Genomic DNA, 22,772 nt, shown 5'->3' on the forward strand with positions numbered 1-22,772 from the left:
CTATACGTATATCTATTGGCAGAGCTTGGTGCCATGGCTCCTGGCCCAGCGTCTCGGCCCCCCCAGTCCTGGCTCCTTCAGGGGTTCGCTCCCTTCTGTAGCCATTGTGATCCCCGCTGAGCTCCACATCCATCTACCCCGGGATTTACTGACCCCCAGTGACGCCAGCATCAGCCCCCTCGGCGGAGCCAGAGCAGACCCCCGGAGATCCACCGACCCCCAGTGAGGGGAACCCCCCACCTCCCCGGGGATCCACTGACTCCCAGTGAGGGGAACCCCCCCACCTCCCCAGGGATCCACCGACTCCCAGTGAGGGGAACCCCCCACCTCCCCAGGGATCCACTGACCCCCACGAGGGGAAGCCCCCCTCCTTTGTGGATCCACTGACCCCCAGCGAGGGGAACCCACCACTCCCCCTCGGATCCACCAACCCCCAGTGAGGGGAACCCCCCCACCTCCCCGGGGATCCACCGACCCGCAGTGAGGGGAACCCCCCCACCTCCCCGGGGATCCATCGACTCCCAGTGAGGGGAACCCCCCACTTCCCCGGGGATCCATCGACTCCCAGTGAGGGGAACCCCCCCCACCTCCCCGGGGATCCATCGACTCCCAGTGAGGGGAACCCCCCCCACCTCCCCGGGGATCCACCGACCCCCAGTGAGGGGAACCCCCCACCTCCCCGGGGATCCATCGACTCCCAGTGAGGGGAACCCCCACCTCCCCGGGGATCCATCGACTCCCAGTGAGGGGAACTCCCCACTTCCCCGGGGATCCACCAACCCCCCAGTGAGGGGAACCCCCCACTTCACTGGGGATCCACTGACCCCCTGTCACAGACTCCCAGGTCATGCCCACTCTTGGCCCCGTGCAGTCCCTGGGGGGAGCCCCCTTCAGTGCGACAGCCCTTCTTGGGGGGCCACTCTCTCAGGGGTCCAGCCCCTCCACCTCCTGGAACTGCACCTCTCGGAGCCTTGGCCCACCTGTCTCTGCCATAGGCCCCCTCAGGGAGCCCCCTCGCTCTGCCCCCCGGAGCCCCCACCCCAGAGGGAATAATGCCCCCCCCCATTTTCTAGCCCTGAGCGACTCCGGGCCAGCGGGGCCAGCGTACCACAGGAGGGTCCCTGAGTGTCTGAACCCAGCACAGGAAACTGCCCGGCCTCAGGCCTGGCCTCCCCCAGCCCAGCCCATCCAGGGGGCTCTGCCTGCTCCCTGCCCCCCGCCGAGCCCCCCTATCACCGCCCCCAAGCCCCGCCTCTGCCCTTTGTCTCGGTCGCTGGGGCCCCTCTCCTCCGCCCTTTGTTCCCCCCCGGCCCTGTGTCCCCACAAGCCCCCCTCCCCTCCCCTCCTTAAACCAGCAACACCCAGGGAAACTGAGTCCCACCCCTCGGCCTGCAAATCACTGACAACCAAGCGCCCCCCACTTCGCCCCCCCGCAGGGGGACCCCCGTCCTGCCCTTGGCGAATGACCCCAGCCAGACACGCGCGTTGGGAGCGTGGGGGGGACCCCCGGCCCCTCCGGCCACCCCCCAGCCCCTCCGGCCACCCCCAGCTCGCCCGGCCCCCCCCCGGCCGCCCCCTCCCGGCCCCTCCGGCCGCCCCCAGCCTCCCCCTCCGGCCGCCCCCAGCTCGCCCGGCCCCCCCCCCGGCCGCCCCCTCCGGCCCCTCCGGCCGCCCCCCCAGCTCGCCCGGCCCCCTCCGGCCCCCCCCAGCTCGCCCCGGCCCCTCCGGCCACCCCCAGCGGGGTCACCCCGCTGCTGGCTCGGGGGGCCCGGGCCGGGAGGGGCCTGGCTGGGGCCGGGGGGGCCCGGACCTGCCTGCACCAGCCCCGCAACCCCCCCAGCGCCCACCTGCCCCCCAGCTGCCCCCGGGCGGGGCAAGTCTCTCGGAAGCGGAAGCGGCGGCTCCTCCCCCAGAGCCGAGCCGAGCCGAGCCGCGGCAGGTACCGGCCGGGCCGGGGGGGCCGCGGTTCGGGAGTGAGGGGGACTGGGGGGAGCAGGGGGCTCTGGTTCGGGGGGGCGGGGGGCTGCGGTTCGGGAGTGAGGGGGACTGGGGGGAGCAGGGGGCTCTGGTTCGGGAGTGCGGGGGGCGGGGGGGCTGCGATTTGGGGGGGCGGGGGGCTGCGGGTCGGGAGTGAGGGGGGGACTGGGGGGAGCAGGGGGCTCTGGTTCGGGAGTGAGGGGGCCGGGGGGCTGTGGGTCGGGAGTGAGGGGTGCAGGGGCCTGTGGGTCAGGAGTGGGGGGCACCGGGGGGACTGGGGGGAGCAGGGGGGCTCTGGTTCGGGGGGGCGGGGGCTGCGGTTCGGGAGTGGGGGGCACCGGGGGGGCTGGGGGGAGCAGGGGGCTCTGGTTCGGGGGGGCGGGGGGCTGCGGGTCGGGAGTGGGGGGCACCGGGGGGGCTGGGGGGAGCAGGGGGCTCTGGTTCGGGAGTGCGGGGGGGCGGGGGGGCTGCGATTTGGGGGGGCGGGGGGCTGCGGGTCGGGAAGTGAGGGGGACTGGGGGAAGGAGCAAGCAGGGGGCTCTGGTTCGGGAGTGAGGGGGCCGGGGGGCTGTGGGTCGGGAGTGAGGGGTGCAGGGGCCTGTGGGTCAGGAGTGGGGGGCACCGGGGGGACTGGGGGGAGCAGGGGGCTCTGGTTCGGGGGGGCGGGGGGCTGCGGGTCGGGAGTGGGGGGCACCGGGGGGGCTGGGGGGAGCAGGGGGCTCTGGTTCGGGAGTGCGGGGGGGCGGGGGGGCTGCGATTTGGGGGGGCGGGGGGCTGCGGGTCGGGAGTGAGGGGGACTGGGGGGAGCAGGGGGCTCTGGTTCGGGGGGGCGGGGGGCTGCGGGTCGGGAGTGAGGGGGACTGGGGGGAGCAGGGGGCTCTGGTTCGGGGGGGCGGGGGGCTGCGGGTCGGGAGTGAGGGGGACTGGGGGGAGCAGGGGGCTCTGGTTCGGGGGGGCGGGGGGCTGCGGGTCGGGAGTGGGGGGCACCGGGGGGCTGGGGGGAGCAGGGGGCTCTGGTTCGGGAGTGCGGGGGGGCGGGGGGGCTGCGATTTGGGGGGGCGGGGGGCTGCGGGTCGGGAGTGAGGGGGACTGGGGGGAGCAGGGGGCTCTGGTTCGGGAGTGAGGGGGCCGGGGGGCTGTGGGTCGGGAGTGAGGGGTGCAGGGGCCTGTGGGTCAGGAGTGGGGGGCACCGGGGGACTGGGGGGAGCAGGGGGCTCTGGTTCGGGGGGGCGGGGGGCTGCGGTTCGGGAGTGGGGGCACCGGGGGGGCTGGGGGGAGCAGGGGGCTCTGGTTCGGGGGGGGGCGGGGGCTGCGGGTCGGGAGTGGGGGGCACCGGGGGGGCTGGGGGGAGCAGGGGCTCTGGTTCGGGAGTGCGGGGGGGCGGGGGGGCTGCGATTTGGGGGGGCGGGGGGCTGCGGGTCGGGAGTGAGGGGGACTGGGGGGAGCAGGGGGCTCTGGTTCGGGAGTGAGGGGGCCGGGGGGCTGTGGGTCGGGAGTGAGGGGTGCAGGGGCCTGTGGGTCAGGAGTGGGGGGCACCGGGGGGACTGGGGGGAGCAGGGGGCTCTGGTTCGGGGGGGCGGGGGGCTGCGGGTCGGGAGTGGAGGGCACCGGGGGGGCTGGGGGGAGCAGGGGCTCTGGTTCGGGAGTGCGGGGGGCGGGGGGGGCTGCGATTTGGGGGGGCGGGGGGCTGCGGGTCGGGAGTGAGGGGGACTGGGGGAGCAGGGGGCTCTGGTTCGGGGGGGCGGGGGGCTGCGGGTCGGGAGTGAGGGGGACTGGGGGGAGCAGGGGGCTCTGGTTCGGGGGGGCGGGGGCTGCGGGTCGGGAGTGGGGGGCACCGGGGGGGCTGGGGGGAGCAGGGGGCTCTGGTTCGGGAGTGTGGGGGGGGCGGGGGGGCTGCGATTTGGGGGGGGCGGGGGGCTGCGGGTCGGGAGTGAGGGGGACTGGGGGGAGCAGGGGGCTCTGGTTCGGGAGTGAGGGGGCCGGGGGGCTGTGGGTCGGGAGTGAGGGGTGCAGGGGCCTGTGGGTCAGGAGTGGGGGGCACCGGGGGGACTGGGGGGAGCAGGGGGCTCTGGTTCGGGGGGGCGGGGGGCTGCGGTTCGGGAGTGAGGGGGCCGGGGGGCTGTGGGTCGGGAGTGAGGGGGACTGGGGGGAGCAGGGGGCTCTGGTTCGGGGGGGCGGGGGGCTGCGGGTCGGGAGTGGGGGGCACCGGGGGGGCTGGGGGGAGCAGGGGGCTCTGGTTCGGGAGTGCGGGGGGCGGGGGGGGCTGCGATTTGGGGGGGCGGGGGGCTGCGGGTCGGGAGTGAGGGGGACTGGGGGGAGCAGGGGGCTCTGGTTCGGGGGGGCGGGGGGCTGCGGTTCGGGAGTGAGGGGGCCGGGGGGCTGTGGGTCGGGAGTGAGGGGTGCAGGGGCCTGTGGGTCAGGAGTGGGGGGCACCGGGGGGGCTGGGGGGAGCAGGGGCTCTGGTTCGGGGGGGCGGGGGGCTGTGGGTCGGGAGTGAGGGGGACTGGGGGGAGCAGGGGGCTCTGGTTCGGGGGGGCGGGGGGCTGCGGGTCGGGAGTGGGGGGCACCGGGGGGGCTGGGGGGAGCAGGGGGCTCTGGTTCGGGAGTGCGGGGGGGCGGGGGGGCTGCGATTTGGGGGGGCGGGGGGCTGCGGGTCGGGAGTGAGGGGGACTGGGGGGAGCAGGGGGCTCTGGTTCGGGAGTGAGGGGGCCGGGGGGCTGTGGGTCGGGAGTGAGGGGTGCAGGGGCCTGTGGGTCAGGAGTGGGGGGCACCGGGGGGACTGGGGGGAGCAGGGGGCTCTGGTTCGGGGGGGCGGGGGGCTGCGGTTCGGGAGTGAGGGGGCCGGGGGGCTGTGGGTCGGGAGTGAGGGGGACTGGGGGAGCAGGGGGCTCTGGTTCGGGGGGGCGGGGGGGCTGCGGGTCGGGAGTGGGGGGCACCGGGGGGGCTGGGGGGAGCAGGGGGCTCTGGTTCGGGAGTGCGGGGGGCGGGGGGGGCTGCGATTTGGGGGGGCGGGGGGCTGCGGGTCGGGAGTGAGGGGGACTGGGGGGAGCAGGGGGCTCTGGTTCGGGGGGGCGGGGGGCTGCGGTTCGGGAGTGAGGGGGCCGGGGGGCTGTGGGTCGGGAGTGAGGGGTGCAGGGGCCTGTGGGTCAGGAGTGGGGGGCACCGGGGGGCTGGGGGGAGCAGGGGGCTCTGGTTCGGGGGGGCGGGGGGCTGCAGGTCAGGAGTGAGGGGGCCGGGGGGCTGTGGGTCGGGAGTGAGGGGTGCAGGGGCCTGCGGGTCGGGAGTGGGGGGCACCGGGGGGGCTGGGGGAGCAGGGGGCTCTGGTTCAGGGGGGGCGGGGGGCTGCAGGTCGGGAGTGAGGGGGGCCGTGGGTCGGGAGTGAGGGGCACCGGGGGGAGCAGGGGGCTGCAGGTGAGGAGTGAGGGGCGCTGGGCGGGCTGCGGTTCAGGAGTGAGGGGCACCGGGGGGGCTGGGGGAGCAGGGGCTCTGGTTCGGGAGTGAGGGGGGCTGGGGGGCTGTGGGTCGGGAGTGGGGGGCACCGGGGGGGCTGGGGGAGCAGGGGGCTCTGGTTCGGGGGGCTGTGGGTCGGGAGTGAGGGGTTGCAGGGGCCTGCGGGTCGGGAGTGGGGGGCACCGGGGGGGCTGGGGGGAGCAGGGGGCTCTGGTTCAGGAGGGGTGGGGGGCTGCAGGTCGGGAGTGATGGGGGCCGGGGGGCTGTGGGTCGGGAGTGAGGGGCACCGGGGGGAGCAGGGGGCTGCAGGTCAGGAGTGAGGGGCGCCGGGCGGGCTGCGGTTCGGGAGTGAGGGGCACCGGGGGGGCTGGGGGGAGCAGGGGGCTCTGGTTCGGGAGTGAGGGGGGACGGGGGGCTGTGGGTCGGGAGTGAGGGGGCACCAGCGGGGCCAGGGGAGCCCAGGGTGTGGAGTTACGTGTCTGTGGGGCTGTGGGTCAGGCCCTGCCAGGCGTGGGGCACACGTGCGGGTGAGCAGTGCTGGGTGCAGCTTAGCTCTGCGGCTAGTCACCCCCGTCGGGGCTGGGCTGCGTGGTGGCTGGACTCCTTGGCCATTGATATCCAGACGTGATCCACACGTGGGAGGTTGGGAGGGCGCCTGAGCCCAGCCCATGTGCTGCCGAGCGCCCAGAAACCCCCCCAAAGCAGGGGCAGGCCCAGGAGCCCCGAATCCTGAGCCCTCGGGGGATCACAGTCTGGGCTGCGCTCCTGAGCCTGGCAGACGAAGGTCTGACCCGAGCCAGTTTCCCTGGAGTGGGGTGAATTAGCTGCTGGGGCATTTCCCAGGGTCGGCCTGGATTGTCCCCCCCAACTGGCTTTGAGTCCCGCTGGGACATTTGCCTAGAACGGCTCTAGTTTGATGGGGGGAATTTGGGGCGTCCTGTGGCCTGTGCTCGGCAGGGCGTCAGATCAGCTGATCCCGTCCATCTCGCCTGCCCTTGGGATCTGGTCTGACCCCGCTGCCCTCCCGAGTGACCCCCTCTCATGTTCCTCTGTCTCCAGGTACTGGGAGTTGGTCCCCCGCAGCACCCCCGCATGGACACGGATGTCCCGGTCCTCAGGGGCACCCTTGGCCTGCAGCTAGAGGGTAAGGGCGCCATCCAGGGGCGCTGTTGGGCCTGTAGAATGGTGCCCAGTGAGCTAGGAGGGGCGGATGGGATCCCGGGCTGGACAGGCCGTGAGTCTGATCCAGGAAAGATGGACTATGAATGGACTGAGGTCGGGTTGGCGGGAGGTCTTGAGTGGGGTTCCACGGGGATCGGTTCTGGGGCTGGTCTGTATTAATGAGCTGGATGAGAGAGCGTACTGATCAAATATGCAGATGACACAAACCGGGGGGGGGGCACCGACACTTTGGAGGATAAAACTAAAATTTTATAGAAAGCCAAGAAAGACAAATGTATGGTGCTCCGCCTAGGGAAGAGAAACCGAACGCACCAATGCAGCCTGGGGGAGAGCTGGCCTGGCAGCAGCGTGGCTGAGGAGCTGGGAGCAGGGGTGGGTTGCAGCCTCCGCACGAGGCAGCCGTGCGATGCTGTTAAAAGCAAATGCCTTGTCTGGTTGCAGTAACAGAGGCAGTGCGTGCGAGTCACGGGAGGGGAGAGCACCACTCTGCTGCTGGCCAGGCCTCGGCTGGAGCACGGTGTCCAGTTTGGTCAGCAGTGTCTAGGAAGGATGGAGAGAAACCGGAAAGGATCCAGAGGCGAGTTCAAAGAGGATCCAAGGGGTGGAATACAAGCCATACGAGCAAAGGCTGAAGGAACTGGGTATGTTTAGTCTGGAAGAGAGGAGATTGAGGGGGGACGTGACCACGGTCTTCAGATCCTTGAAAGGACGCCATAGAAACATGGAGAAAAATTGTTCTCTCTGGCCACAGAGGGCAGGACAGGAGGCGATGGGATCAAACTCCAGCAGAGCAGGTTTAGATGAAGTCTCAGGAAGAACTTTCTAACTGTAAGACCAGGAGGACAATGGACCAGACACCTCGGGAGGTCAGGGAAGCTCCCTCAGTGGAGGCTTTCCAGAAGAGGCTGGGTCTGTCTGGGATCGGTCAGAACCAACCAATCCTGCATCATCTCAGCAGGGCCAGACTAGCTGACCCCTGCGGTCCCTTCTAGCCCTGTAGGGCGGTGGTTCTAGGACAGGATGCCCGGGTAGATGGGCCTGTTGCGCAAGCTGCTACAGCACTTCCAGGGTCCCTGGCCACCTCTGGCAAGCTTGGATCGCAGAGGTGCCATTGTGCACAGGGCCCCCGGTGTGAGCAGAGGCCGAGGGTGCCCGTCCTGGAGATGCCCGGGGTGCCCGCACTGGCGTGCCTGGCCAGGGTGTGGTTGCATTCAGCAGCTTCCCTCATCCCCCATGGCTGAGCGTCACCCGGCCCTGGGCTCTCGCAGTTCGGTCGTGTGCCCCTACCCTGGCTGAGGGAGCCTGGCGGGGCCTGAGGCCAGGAGCTGGGCTGTCAGGGCATGTGGTTCTGGATATACCGTGTATATATCCCAGTATATTGCAGCCAATGCAGCGTGTCTGATTACCTGCCTTGTAGGCGTATGTGTGCATTCGGTGAAAGGAGCTCCTGGCCCTCAGAGACCGCGTACGGGCTTTGGAGACCAGGCTGGCTGAGCTGGAGGAGCTAAGGGAGAGAGAGAGATACATAGATGAGACTTTTTGGGATGCAGTAGAACGGTCCCACCCCCGGTCTGACAGCCTCTGTGCTGTTGAGGAGCATGAAAGTCTCAGGGAAGGAGAACATCCAACTGGAGCAGAGGGAAATGATCCCATAGTTGGGACCCTCCTTCCAGATGATGTTATGTATCCTTCTTGTACTGGGGGATTCGATCATTAGAAACATAGATAGCTTGGTTTGCGATGACTGGGAGAGCCGCATGGTGACTTGCCTGCCTGGTGCGAAGGTTGCAGATCTCTCGAGACATCTAGATAGACTTATGAGTAGAGCTGGGGAGAAGCCAGTGGTCATGGTACATGGAGGTACCAATGACATAGGGAAGGGTAGGAGAGAGGTCCTGGAGGCCAGATTTAGGCTGCTAGGTAAGAGATTGAAGTCCAGGATCTCCATGGTAGCATTCAGGACCAGGTAGACAGGCAGAATTGCAGGGTCTTAATGCCTGGGTGAGACCATGGTGTAGGGAGGAGGGGTTTAGATTTATTAGGAACTGGGGAACCTTTGGGGAAAGGAGGAGCCTATACAGGAAGGATGGGCTCCACCTAAACCAAAACAGAACCAGATTGCTGGCACTTAACATTAAAAAGGTCGTAGAGCAGTTTTTAAACTAAGGGCTGGGGAAAGCCGACAGGTGTGGAGGAACATGTGGTTTGAACAGCGACATCCCTTAGGGGAGGCTCTATTAATGGAGATTTTCTGTGTCCTAGTAAGGAGGAGAGGATGGAAGATGATAAAATATGCGTAGGATCTGATGAGAAACAGTCAAATGAAAAAGAGTCCCTTTCAATTACATTGTGTAATGGCAGACAGCTAAAAAGTGACAAGTTTTTAAAGTGCTTATATACAATGCTAGAAGTCTAAATAATAAGATGGGTGAACTAGAGTGCCTCATATTAAATGAGGATATGGATATAATCAGCATCACAGAAACTTGGTGGAATGAGGATAATCAATGGGACACAGTAATACCAAGGTACAAAACATATCGGAAGGGCAGAACAGGTCCTGCTGGTGGGGGAGGGGCACTGTATGTGAAAGAAAGCGTAGAATCTAATGAAATAAAAATCTTAAATGAACCCAGCTGTGCCATAGAGTCTCTATGGATCGTAATTCCAGGCTCTAATAATAAGACGATAGCAGGAGGGATCTGTTACCAACCAGGATGGTGATAGTGACTGTGAAATGCTCAGCGAGATTAGAGAGGCTAGAAAATAAAAAACTCAATAATAATAATAATAAATAATAATGGGGGATTTCAGCTACCCCCATATTGACTGGCTACATGTTACCTCGGGACGGGATGCAGAGAGGAAGTTTCTTGACACCTTAAATGGCTGCTTCTTGGAGCAGCTGGTCCTGGAACCCACCAGAGAAGAGGCAATTCTTGATTTAGTCCTAAGTGGAGCACAGGATCTGGTCCAAGAGGTGAATACGACTGGACTGCTTGGTAATTGTGACCACAATATAATTAAATTTAACATCCCGGGGTGGGGAAAACACCCCAGTGGCCCAACCCTGTAGCATTTAATTTCAGAAAGGGGAACTACACAAAAATGAGGAGGTTAGTTAAACAGAAATTAAAAGGTCCAGCGCCAAAAGTAAAATCCCTGAAAGCTGCATGGAAACTTTTTAAAGACACCATAACAGAGGCTCAACTTAAGTGTATACCCCAAATTAGAAAACATAGTAAGAGAACCAAAAAAGTGTCCCCGTGGCTAACAACAAAGTAAAAGAAGCAGGGAGAGGCAAAAAGGCATCCTTGAAGAAGTGGAAGTTAAATCCTAGTGAGGAAAATAGAAAAGAGCATAAACACTGGCTAGTGAAGTGGAAGAACATAATTAGGAAGGCCAAAAAAAATTTTGAAGAACAGCTAGCCAAATTCTTTTCAGGTGACAAATCTGAGGAACTGTCCCAGTTTGAGGTGTCATTAGAGGAGGTTTGGGAACAAATTGATAAACTAAACAGTAATAAGTCATCAGGACCCGATGGGATTCACCCAAGAGTTCTGAAGGGACTCAAATGTGAAATTGCAGGACTACTAACTGTAGACTATAACCTATCATTTAAATCAGCTTCTGTCCCAGATGGCTGGAGGATAGCTAATGTGACGCCAATTTTTAAAAAGGGCTCCAGAGGTGATCCCGGCAATTACAGGCTGGTAAGCCTCACTTCAGTACTGGGCAAACTGGTTGAAACTATCGTAAAGAACAAAATTGTCAGACACAGAGATGAACACAATTTATTGGGAAAGAGTCAACATGGTTTTTGTAAAGGGAAATCATGCCTCACCAATCTCCTAGAATTCTTTGACCCTACGAAGGCAGGCAGGACTCTGGGGAAATCTCCTCTCTGAGAGCAGCCTGTCCCCAGGACACACAGCTCACACAGCTTCCGCCTTCCTGGGCCTGACCTCGGAGCATTCAGCATCCTCTGCCCCTCCGTGTGCTTCCCCCAGCCAGTCCGCCCAGGTGGGGTTCTGGGGAAGCCAGAGGGTCCTGCACCCCAACTCCGCAGTCAGACGGGACTCTCAGCCAGCCAGTAAAATACAGGTTTATTAGATGACAGGAACATGGTCTAAAACAGAGCTTGCAGGTGCAGAGAACAGGACCCCTCAGCTGGGTCCATTTTGGGGGGCAGTGAGCCACATCTGCGCTTCACTCCATGTCCCCAGCCAGCCCCAAACTGCCTTCCCCTCCAGCCCCTCCTCCTCTGGGCTTTGTCCCTTTCTGGGCCAGGAGGGCACCTGATTCCTTTGTTCTCCAACCCTTTAGCTCTCACCTTGCAGGGGGGGAAGGGCCCAGGCCATCAGTTGCCAGGAAACAGGGTGTCGGCCATTCTCTGTGTCCAGACCCCTGCACACACCTGCCCTCTATGGCTCTGCAATGATCATACACCCTTATCCCACCCCCTAGATACTTAAGAACTGCCTAGGGGAAACTGAGAGACCCCCACACTATTCAGAGGAAACATTAAGAATAGTCCCACTAGTGAAAAAGTTTTTCCTAATATCCAACCTAAACCTCCCCCACTGCGACTTGAGACCGTTACTCCTCGTTCTGTCATCAGCTACCACCGAGAACAGTCTAGATCCATCCTCTTTGGAACCCCCTTTCAGGTAGTTGAAAGCAGCTATCAAATCCCCCCTCATTCTTCTCTTCTGCAGACTAAACAATCCCAGTTCCCTCAGCCTCTCCTCATAAGTCATGTGTTCCAGTCCCCTAATCATTTTTGTTGCCCTCCACTGGACTCTCTCCAATTTATCCACATCCTTCTTGTAGTGTGGGGCCCAAAACTGGACACAGTACTCCAGATGAGGCCTCACCAATGTCAAATAGAGGAGAACGATCACGTCCCTCGATCTGCTCGTTATGCCCCTACTTATACATCCCAAAATGCCATTGGCCTTCTTGGCAACAAGGGCACACTGCTGACTCATATCCAGCTTCTCGTCCACTGTCACCCCTAGGTCCTTTTCCGCAGAACTGCTGCCTAGCCATTCGGTCCCTAGTCTGTAGCTGTGCATTGGGTTCTTCCGTCCTAAGTGCAGGACCCTGCACTTGTCCTTGTTGAACCTCATCAGATTTCTTTTGGTCCAATCCTCCAATTTGTCTAGGTCCCTCTGTATCCTATCCCTCCCCTCCAGCGTATCTACCTCTCCTCCCAGTTTAGTGTCATCTGCAAACTTGCTCAGGGTGCAATCCACACCATCCTCCAGATCGTTAATGAGGATACTGATCAAAACCGGCCCCAGGACTGACCCTTGGGGCACTCCACTTGATACCGGCTGCCAACTATACATGGAGCCATTGATCACTACCCGTTTCAGGCTGGAAAAGAGACGGCTAAGGGGAGATATGATTGAGGTCTATGAAATCATGGCTGGTGCAGAGAAAGTGAATAAGGAAGTGTTGTTTACTCCTCATACAACAAGAACTAGGTGTCAAGTATCAGGGGGTAGCCGTGTTTGTCTGTATCCACAAAAAGAACAAGGAGTCTGGTGACGCCTTAAAGACTAACAGATTTATTTGGGCATAAGCTTTCATAGGTAAAAAACCACTAGTGGTCACCAAATGAAATTAACAGGCAGCAGGTTTAAAACAAACAAAAGGAAGTATTTCTTTACGTAACACACAGTCAACCTGTGGAACTCCTTGCCAGAGGATCTTGTGACCATAACAGGGTTCAAGAAAAGAATTAGATACATTCATGGAGGATAGGTCCATCAATGGCTATCAGCCAGGATTGGCAGGGATGGTGTCTCTAGCCTCTGTTTGCCAGAGCTGGGAGCGGGCGACAGGGGATGGGTCACTTGATGATCCACTGTTCTGTTCACTCCCTCTGGGGCACCTGGCAGTGGCCACTGTCGGGAGACAGGACACTTGGCTAGATGGACCTTTGCTCTGACCCAGTAGGACTGTTCTTGTGTTGTTATGGATGTGCCCCTGGCTGGCTGCACCCAGGGCCAGGCCCAGCCGTGTGCTCTGTGCCGGGCCGGCCTTCACGCCAGCATCTCTCCCTTCCCAGGGTGCCTGGGGCCATGTCGCGGCCGCTGAGCCAGAGGAGCGACCTGGCCAATGACAACAGCTGCCCGGGGCTGAGCTTGGCGCTGCGGGCACCCCACAGCGAGCTGCTGAATGGCATGCTGCCGTGCCAGGCCTCGCCCCCGGGGCACAGCCCCTGCGCCTGCCCCGCCCTACACAGCGCCCTGGGTCCGGGCCCCCCGCCTGCGGAGGAGCCCGCCAACGCCAAGTGGGTGAAGGACGGGCAGAACCAGCTGCTCCAGGCGGCCGAGCAGGACCAGAACCGCAATGAGCTTGGCCCCCTGGCCACGGAGCTGCTCAGTGACCTGCCCCTGGGGGGCCCGGAGGAGGAGGAGGAGGACGCCGACTCCACCCCGGTACAGAGCGACCCCATCACGGCTGAGTCGGAGCAGAGCTCGGAGCGTGCGCCCCGCGAGCCCGGCAAGAACGCCAGCCTGCTCTTCGGCCCGCGGGCCAGTGCCACCAGCGACGAGGACTCCAGCTGGGCCACGCTGAGCCAGGGCAGCCCGGCGTGCAGCTCCCCCGACGACACAGGTAGGGGCAGGCCAGGGCCCACGGGCTCGCTCAGCTCCTCTGCTGGCCCGGCACTGGGGGGCAGAACCGCCAGACGCTGCGGGGACGGGGGGAAGCTCTGCGCGGGCGGATGGATGGGGGGGCGGAGCTCTGCGCGGGCGGATGGATGGGGGGCGGAGCTCTGCGCGGGCGGATGGATGGAGGGGGCGGAGCTCTGCGCGGGCGGATGGATGGGGGGCGGAGCTCTGCGCGGGCGGATGGATGGAGGGGCGGAGCTCTGCGCGGGCGGATGGATGGAGGGGGCGGAGCTCTGCGCGGGCGGATGGATGGGGGGCGGAGCTCTGCGCGGGCGGATGGATGGAGGGGGCGGAGCTCTGCGCGGGCGGATGGATGGGGGGGCGGAGCTCTGCGCGGGCGGATGGATGGGGGGCGGAGCTCTGCGCGGGCGGATGGATGGAGGGGGCGGAGCTCTGCACGGGCGGATGGATGGGGGGCGGAGCTCTGCGTGGGCGGATGGATGGAGGGGGTGGAGCTCTGCGCGGGCGGATGGATGGGGGGCGGAGCTCTGCGCGGGCGGATGGATGGAGGGGGCGGAGCTCTGCGCGGGCAGATGGATGGAGGGGGCGGAGCTCTGCGCGGGCGGATGGATGGAGGGGGCGGAGCTCTGCGCGGGCGGATGGATGGAGGGGGCGGAGCTCTGCGCGGGCGGATGGATGGAGGGGGCGGAGCTCTGCGCGGGCGGATGGATGGAGGGGGCGGAGCTCTGCACGGGCGGATGGATGGGGGGCGGAGCTCTGCGTGGGCGGATGGATGGAGGGGGTGGAGCTCTGCGCGGGCGGATGGATGGGGGGCGGAGCTCTGCGCGGGCGGATGGATGGGGGCGGAGCTCTGCGCGGGCGGATGGATGGAGGGGGCGGAGCTCTGCGCGGGCAGATGGATGGAGGGGGCGGAGCTCTGCGCGGGCGGATGGATGGAGGGGGCGGAGCTCTGCGCGGGCGGATGGATGGAGGGGGCGGAGCTCTGCGCGGGCGGATGGATGGAGGGGGCGGAGCTCTGCGCGGGCGGATGGATGGGGGGCGGAGCTCTGCGCGGGCGGATGGATGGAGGGGGCGGAGCTCTGCGCGGGCGGATGGATGGAGGGGGCGGAGCTCTGCGCGGATGGATGGAGGGGGCGGAGCTCTGCGCGGGCGGATGGATGGGGGGCGGAGCTCTGCGCGGGCGGATGGATGGATGGAGGGGGCGGAGCTCTGCGCGGGCGGATGGATGGAGGGGGCGGAGCTCTGCGCGGGCGGATGGATGGAGGGGGCGGAGCTCTGCGCGGGCGGATGGATGGAGGGGGCGGAGCTCTGCGCGGGCGGATGGATGGAGGGGGCGGAGCTCTGCGCGGATGGATGGAGGGGGCGGAGCTCTGCGCGGGCGGATGGATGGGGGGCGGAGCTCTGCGCGGGCGGATGGATGGATGGAGGGGGTGGAGCTCTGCGCGGGCGGATGGATGGGGGGCGGAGCTCTGCGCGGGCGGATGGATGGAGGGGGCGGAGCTCTGCGTGGGCGGATGGACAGATCAATGGGGGTGTCCCTGCCAGGCCCATGGGGGGGACCCCTGTACTGGGCTGGGCCCCGGGTGCCCGTAACTCACAGGGGAGGCCCGTGGCCTCCGAGGCTGGGCCGTTGGCACCTGCGACCCGTCTCTGTCAGGGGCTCCCTGCTGCGAATCCAGCCGGGCCAGGCCCCGGCGAGGGGCTGGTGCGTTCCCGTCAGGGCGCGATGCTCCCCGGGACCCTGGCAGGTCCCCCTTGACCAGTCACCTGGCTACTGGCTGCCAGGGCACCGTGACAGCGAGGGGGGCTCTCTCTGGGGTTCGGCCCCCTGGGAACCTCCAGCACGCCTGACTCTGCCGGGGGCCCCACAGGGAGCCCCACCTGGGGGTGCCGGCCCCGCCCTGAGTGACGCCAGGCAGGACTCTGGGGCAGCGTCTCCCCTCAGGGCACCTGCCCCAGGGCAACGACCCCTTCCCCCCACATCCTGCTGCCCCCCCATATGGACCACCTCCCCACATACCTCCCACTGCCCAGTCAGTGGCGGGGGGGTGCTGTGACCTGGCCAGCCGCATGGAGCGGGGGGCACAGGGCCGCAGCACCCACCGTAGGAGCTGGGGCCCCGGCAGTCTCTGGCCAGCTTCACCAGAGGAGTCGCCTCGCTGAGTAGGTGGGAGGGGGAGCTGTGTCAGGACTCCTGGGTCCCTTCCAGATCAGACAGGAGCCATGGACCTTACCCCACTCCCCCACAGGACTGGTGCCCCCCAGAGGGGACAGGCCTCATAGAATCATAGAATATCAGGGTTGGAAGGGACCCCAGAAGGTCATCTAGTCCAACCCCCTGCTCAAAGCAGGACCAATTCCCAGTTAAATCATCCCAGCCAGGGCTTTGTCAAGCCTGACCTTAAAAACCTCTAAGGAAGGAGATTCTACCACCTCCCTAGGTAACGCATTCCAGTGTTTCACCACCCTCATAGTGAAAAAGTTTTTCCTAATATCCAGCCTAAACCTCCCCCACTGCAACTTGAGACCATTACTCCTCGTTCTGTCATCTGCTACCATTGAGAACAGTCTAGAGCCATCCTCTTTGGAACCCCCTTTCAGGTAGTTGAAAGCAGCTATCAAATCCCCCCTCATTCTTCTCTTCTGCAGGCTAAACAATCCCAGCTCCCTCAGCCTCTCCTCATAAGTCATGTGTTCCAGACCCCTAATCATTTTTGTTGCCCTTCGCTGGACTCTCTCCAATTTATCCACATCCTTCTTGAAGTGTGGGGCCCAAAACTGGACACAGTACTCCAGATGAGGCCTCACCAATGTCGAATAGAGGGGAACGATCACGTCCCTCGATCTGCTCGCTATGCCCCTACTTATACTCATGTCCCATTCCTTGCCCCACAGCCAGCCAGTCCCCACCCTGGGCCTGGATGAGGGATGGGGGCCCCTAGAGGGACACTGGCAGAGCTGGGGGAGCCCAGGGCTGTGGGTTGGGAGTGAGGGGCACCGGCAGGGCGGGGGGCGGGGGGGCAGATGCTATGCGGGGCACAGGAGTAGTTACATGAGAACGGCCGGACCGGGTCAGCCCGACGGTCCGTCCAGCCCAGTGTCCCGTCCCCGTCCCCGTCCCGCTGTGATGCAGCAGGGACTGAGGGGGGCGGATTGACTTGGGGATGTCGCAGGGGAGTTTTGCTGGGACTGTCTCCACTGGGGATGGGATAGCGGGGGGGGGGGGTGTCACTGGAGGGACGATACCTGAGCCTGTCACCTGAGCTGGGAGGGGGGTGCAGGGTCGTGACTCCCCCTCACTGTGTGACACCCCAGTTCCCAGCTTCTGGCAAACAGAGGCTAGGGACACCCCTGGGCCGGCCTGTCCCCCCCAGAACACGGAGCCCCCCTGGGCCGGCCTGTCCCCCCCAGAACACGGAGCCCCCCCGGGCTGGCCTGTCCCACCACAGCACAGAGTCCCCGGGCCAGCCTGTCCCCCCCAGAGCACGGAGCCCCCCCGGGCCGGCCTGTCCCCCCAGGGCACGGAGCCGCCCCAGGCTGGCCTGTCCCCCCACAGCATGGAGCCGCCCCGGGCCGGCCTGTCCCCCCCACAGCATGGAGGCCCCCCGGGCCGGCCTGTCCCCAGGGCACGGAGCCGCCCCAGGCTGGCCTGTCCCCCCACAGCATGGAGCCGCCCCGGGCCGGCCTGTCCCCCCCAGAGCACGGAGCCCCCGGGCCAGCCTGTCCCCTCACAGCATGGAGCCGCCCCAGGCCGGCCTGTCCCCCCCAGAGCACGGAGCCCCCGGGCCGGCCTGTCCCCCCCACAGCATGGAGCCGCCGCGGGCCGGCCTGTCCCCCCCAGAGCACGGAGCCCCCAGGCCGGCCTGTCCCCCCCACAGCATGGAGCCGCCCCGGGCCGGCCTGTCCCCCCAGGGCACGGAGCCGCCCCAGGCTGGCCTGTCCCCCCAGAGCAGGGAGCCCCCAGTGCAAACCAGCCGATGCTCCTTTGCCCCGAAGGCGACCCAGACCCCCCCACTGAGCTCCGTTCGAGGGGGGCGAGGGCGGTGTGTGGATGCCAGCTGCAGCGAGCTCCATGCAGCTCGCAGGGCCCCCGCCCCGGGGGAGGCAGCCGGAGGCACCGGGGAGGGCACGGTGCTGCGCAGAGCCAGGCAGGAGGCTGTTTACGCTGCTCCCGGCCAGCTGTGCCCACGGGGGCGGGTGGCACCGGCTGTCAGCATCACGTACAGCTCGGATCCCTGCCAGGCCGTCGCTCGCTGGCTGCTCGCCCAGGAAGGGAGCCGGGAGCGGGGCACAGCCAGGCTCTGGGAGCGACCACGGACGCTGCCCGCCTGCCCCCAGCACCAGAGGAGCCCCGGGCAGGGTGAGCTCTCGGGGGCTGCGTCTCGGGGCCTGGGCTTGTTTGCAGGCTGCTTTGGGGCCAAGGCCCAGGGCTCAGACCCGGGCCATGGGCTGGGTGCAGGGCCGGGCTCTGCCGGAGCGTCCGGTGTGATCCTCAGGCCCTCTGCCCCCCACATCTGTCTGGGTGTGCAGGGACTGTCCACAGAGACTGTACAGTGCCCGGGGCGTCGGCTGGGGGGCTCTGTGGGGTGCCTGGCATGTCGGGGCCCTGAGCTCAGTGTGTGGGGGGGTCTGTGTCTGGGGGGAGGGTCTGTGTCTATGGCGCCTTAAGGACAAAGGAGCGTCGGCTGGTTTGCGCTGGGGGCTCTGTGCTCTGGGGGTGTCATGGAGCGTGGGGGAGTTGGGCCCTGCACCCCCCACTTCCTGCGATTCCCCAGGACTCTCAGCCAGCCACTAACACAGAAGGTTTATGAGACGACAGGAACATGGTCCAAACCAGAGCTTGTAGGTACAGAGAACAGGACCCCTCAGCCGGGCCCGTCTTGGGGGGCGGTGAGCCCAGAGCCCCAACTGGGCCTCCCTCCGTTTCCCCAGCCAGCTCCAAACTGAAACTCTCCAGCCCCTCCTCTGGCCTTTGTCTCTCTCCCCGGCCAAGAGGCCACCTGATCCCTTTGTTCTCCAGCCCCTTCAGTCAGCACCAGGCCATCGGTGGCCAGGAAACAGGGTGTCGGCCATTCTCTGTGCAGACACCATCCCACTGGCCCCCTAGGGCTCTGCAACAATCACACCCCTGATCCCACCAGCTAGAGACTTAAGAAATGCCTAGGGGAAACAAAGGCACCCCCACAGCATTCAGAGAAAACACTGAGAACATTCCCACTTCGTCACAGGGGGGACCGGCTGGCTCGGGGGCTCTGTGCTCTGGGGGGACAGGCCGGCCAAGAAAGGGCTGGAAGCTGAATCCAGGGACGTGCCTGATCAGTGGAACCGTCCGTCACAGCTCCACCAGCCCTTGCCCAGCTCCACCGGTCCAGTGCCCTTGCCCGGCTCCAGGACAGGCCCTGGCAAGCCCCCTGCAGGCGTCAGCCCCCTCCGGGTCACACTCGGTGGGGTCAGCCCCTCGGCTCCCCCCCTCCTGGGACCGACCCTCAGAGCCCCCAGCCCCCGCCTCACGCAGGGAGCTCCCTCGGCAAGTCCCCCTGGGTGGGACCCCGGCAGGAGACTTGTACCCCAAGGGAGCCAGGCACCCCCCTGCCTGACTCTGCAGTGACTCAGCCAGCGGGTAACAGCAGGGGGATGCCTGGGGGTCTGGACCCAGCGCAGAGAGTTAGAGCCTGGGCCAGCCGGGTCGGATCAGAGCCCCCCGGCCCCTCTGTAATCCCCATCCAGGAGCTTCTCCTCCTTCTGGCAGCCCCCCACTTCCCAACCCCTCTCCCTGGCCCCTCCTCCGCCCTTTGCTCTCCGGCTGGTCACAGGGGCTGGCTCCCTGCCGAGCGGGACCCATCCCTGGGCGTTAGTCGCTAGGTGCCAAATGTCCGGGCAGTTGGAGGGGCCGTTGTCTTGTGGGGCTCCCCATGGCCGTGGGCCCCAGGCAGCCAGGCGCTGTCACAGCCGATCTCTGGGTCTCTGCCAATCACGTTTCCCCACCTAGTGAGGATGTTATGGAAAGTCCCCCTGTGTCGCTGGCCCTGGTGCCCCTCAAGCCGGGCTGGAGGCCTTCCGGGAAGAGGATTCAGCCCAACCCGGGTCTCTGGGCTCAGTGCAGGGGGACAACGCAGGCATTTGTTGGCAATATTTGTATGAAGCCTTGGTGTGCCTCAGTTTCCCCGGCGTGCCTCGTTTCCCGGGCGGGAGGGAAGGGACTGAGTTTGCTCTTGGGGAGGCGAAGGAACGCAGGTGGGGGTCACCTGCTTGTCTGGGGGGACTGAGGAGTCATTAAAGTGCTTGAAACTCACCCAAATTGACAAGTGCCCATCCCATGGGGGGATGCAGAGGACAAAGGCTGGTGGAGGGGCTGCAGCTCCGGGTGGGGGAGGGGGCCCTGCAGCCCCGGCTGGGTTTGGGGGAGGGGGCCCTGCAGCTGCTGGCGGGGTGGGGGGCTGCAGCCCCGGCTGGGTTTGTCGGTCTGTCCCTGTGGGTGGGGCAGCCCATGGCAGGAGCTGCTCGTCAGTGTTGGGCCGTGCGGGGGGAGGGGCAGGCGGCTGCCTCCCCCTTGCTCATGGGGAGGCTGAGCTGGGACGCATTCGGCCCAGTGATCACTATCACTGTGGGCTCGGCTGGGTCTGGCCAGTGCCCGGCTCGGCTGGGTCTGGGCTCGGCTGGGTCTGGTGCCCGGCTCGGCTGGGTCTGGTGCCCGGCTCGGCTGGGTCTGGTGCCCGGCTCGGCTGGGTCTGGTGCCCGGCTCGGCTGCGTCTGGTGCCTGGCTCGGCTGGGTCTGGTGCCCGGCTCGGCTGGGTCTGGGCTTGCCTGGGTCTGGCTGGTGCCCGGCTCGGCTGGGTCTGGTGCCCGGCTCGGCTGCGTCTGGTGCCTGGCTCGGCTGGGTCTGGTGCCCGGCTCGGCTGGGTCTGGGCTCAGCTGGGTCTGGCTGGTGCCCGGCTCGGCTGGGTCTGGTGCCTGGCTCGGCTGGGTCTGGGCTCAGCTGGGTCTGGCTGGTGCCCGGCTCGGCTGGGTCTGGTGCCTGGCTCGGCTGGGTCTGGGCTCGCCTGGGTCTGGCTGGTGCCCGGCTCGGCTGGGTCTGGTGCCTGGCTCGGCTGGGTCTGGGCTCGCCTGGGTCTGGCTGGTGCCCGGCTCGTCTGGGTCTGGGCTCGTCTGGGTCTGGTGCCCGGCTTGGCTGGGTCTGGCCGGTGCCCGGCTTGGCTGGGTCTGTGCTTGGCTGGGTCTGGCTGGTGCCCGGCTTGACTGGGTCTGTGCTTGGCTGGGTCTGGCCGGTGCCTGGCTTGGCTGGGTCTGTGCTTGGCTGGGTCTGGCTGGTGCCGGGCTTGGCTGGGTGTGGCTGGGGGACGATGACAAGGGGACTGTGTCGTAGGCAGAGGCTCGGAGGCGTCTGACTTGGTGCCGTCCGGACGAGGCTCTGCCGGGCACCGCCCATCGTTGCAATGGGGGCCCCAGGTTCCAGGGCTGTTCCTGGGGTCCCGCAGGGGCTGTTCCCAGCCCGGTGCTCGCCACGCGCTGGCCTGGGCTGCAGGCAACGATTCCGTCACTGCTGGGAAATGGGGGGGGTAACGGGGGGCTGGCTGTGCCCCGAGCGAGCCGGCGCTGGGGCCGTGCGAGTCGATCCAGCCGAGCCCAGGTCACGCCGGGGAGCCCCGGGCCTGGCTGGGGCTGGCCCTGGGAAGCAGCCACCCTGGAAAGGGCTGGAGGGCTGGGGGGGCTGAGGTGAGGGTTGGCCCTGGGGGGACGAGTGGGCAGAGTGAGGGGCAGGGCGGTGGGGTGGCAGCTGGGCTGGGGCCTGGGCCGATGTTGGGGCCTCGTCCTGCCCCAGCTCTGGCCCATGCCAACTCCCCGGGGCGCCTGGCCCCACTTACCCCCCACCCTCCACAGACGCCTCCTGGGCCCGCAACGCCTTCGAGACGGACTCAGACCTGCCGGCCGGATGGGTGAGGGTGCAGGACGCCTCGGGCACCTACTACTGGCACATCCCCACGGGCACCACGCAGTGGGAGCCGCCCACAGACCTGGGGCAGGGCGAGGGGGGCCGTGGCCCCGACCGTGACTCCCAGGGGAACACGCCCACCGAAGAGCAGCAGGTGAGAGCCCTGTGGATGCCCCCCACCCTGGGGAGGTGCTGCCAGTATCCCAGGGGCCACCCCTCCTTCAGGGGAGACACTGCTGGTGCCCCAGGGACCCCCCACCCTGGGGAGATGCTGCTGGTGCCCCAGGGACCCCCCACCCTGGGGAGACACTGCCAGTGCCCCGGGGACCCCCCACCCTGGGGTGCAGAGGGCAATGCCTCAGATGCCCTGGGGATCCTCGACCCCTCAGGGGACACATTTCAGAGTAGCAGCCGTGTTAGTCTGTATCCGTAAAAAGAAAAGGAGGACTTGTGGCATCTTGGAGACTAACCAATTTATTTGAGCGTAAGCTTTCGTGAGCTACAGCTCACTTCATCAGGGGACAAAGAGATGCTGCTCTGGTGTCCCCCTATCTCTGGGCAGCCCTGGGAATTCGCGCCACGAGGCAGAGGGTGATACCCATCGGGGGCAGACAGACACCCCCTAACCCCGGGGCAGGCCACTGACCCACACTGGCTGGTTTCTGTCCCGCTGTTCAGCTCACCTGGACGGGCTTTGTGGAGGCCGAGCGCTTGGCGGATGCCGAGGGCTGGAAGGTGAGTGCGGCACTGCGGGGCGGGGCCGGTGTCGGGGGCGCCCAGGCTGGGCAGGGCAGGCTGGGCAGCAATCGGGGTGCTCACCACGCAGCCAGTGGCTGGAGAATGGCAGCAAAGCACGGGCCAGGTCACTGTGGGCACCACGTCCCGTTGGGGGGGGCAGGGACCAGGCCTGTGTCCTGGGGGCAGGGGCGTTCTGTAATATTTGTATTAATCCCGTGTGTGCCTCAGTTTCCCTCTGTTCTTTGCATGGCCACCCAGTGAGCGGTGTGGGGGGGTCGCCCCCTGTCTGGGCAAAAGGACGGGGGGGAAACGAACTCAGATCAGCAGAGGATCAGAAAGACGAAGCCCTGAACAATCCCCTCTAAGAGGGTGGGACGCGGGGCCAGGGAGCGAGGGGACAGGGGAACAGAGCTTGGGCTGGCGTCCCACAGCTGGGCTGGCTCCTCTCACTGGCTTCCTCTGATGTCTCATGGATTAGCCCCCCACCCCTGCCTCTGGCCCGTGGCTTAGCCCCACCCCTAGCCAGCCACGGCCTGGCAGCCAGTAGCCAGGTGACTGGTCAAGGGGACCTGCCGGGGTCCCGGGGAGCATCGCGCCCTGACGGGGACGCACCAGCCCCTCGCCAGGGCCTGGCCGGGCTGGATTTGCGGCAGGGAGCCCCGGACAGAGACGGGTCGCTGGTGCCAACAGCCCAGCTGTCACGGGGTCCCCGAGCGATGATCTGGAACGGCTCCCTACGAATCCAGGCAGGACTCTAGGGAAGTCTCCTCTCGGGGAGCAGCCTGTCTGCAGGACAAACAGCTCACATGGCTTCCCCCTTCCTGGGTCTGACCTCGGAGCATTCAGCC

The 22,772-nt window shown here is 65.9% G+C and overlaps 1 protein-coding gene across 4 annotated transcripts in view; it reads left to right on the forward strand.

The window, feature by feature from the left end:
* The first annotated feature begins 1,896 nt into the window (after positions 1-1,896).
* The window catches only part of APBB1 (amyloid beta precursor protein binding family B member 1), a 40,775-nt gene continuing 19,899 nt past the window's right edge, over positions 1,897-22,772 (forward strand). The window contains exons 1-5 of one of the 4 annotated variants that reach the window (XM_048853771.2): positions 1,897-1,939; positions 6,487-6,571; positions 12,689-13,239; positions 21,135-21,340; positions 21,865-21,921. In XM_048853771.2, the coding sequence (XP_048709728.2) occupies positions 12,702-13,239; positions 21,135-21,340; positions 21,865-21,921 (801 nt within the window). In that variant the 5' untranslated portion in view covers positions 1,897-1,939; positions 6,487-6,571; positions 12,689-12,701. Of the gene's footprint in view, positions 1,940-6,486; positions 6,572-7,050; positions 7,251-12,688; positions 13,240-16,976; positions 17,617-21,134; positions 21,341-21,864; positions 21,922-22,772 lie in introns of those variants that run through there. The other 3 variants (XM_075125500.1, XM_048853850.2, XM_048853503.2) reach the window with 3 other exon arrangements.

The sequence above is a fragment of the Caretta caretta genome, chromosome 1 (genome assembly GCF_965140235.1).
Source record: "Caretta caretta isolate rCarCar2 chromosome 1, rCarCar1.hap1, whole genome shotgun sequence".
NCBI lineage: Eukaryota > Metazoa > Chordata > Testudines > Cheloniidae > Caretta > Caretta caretta.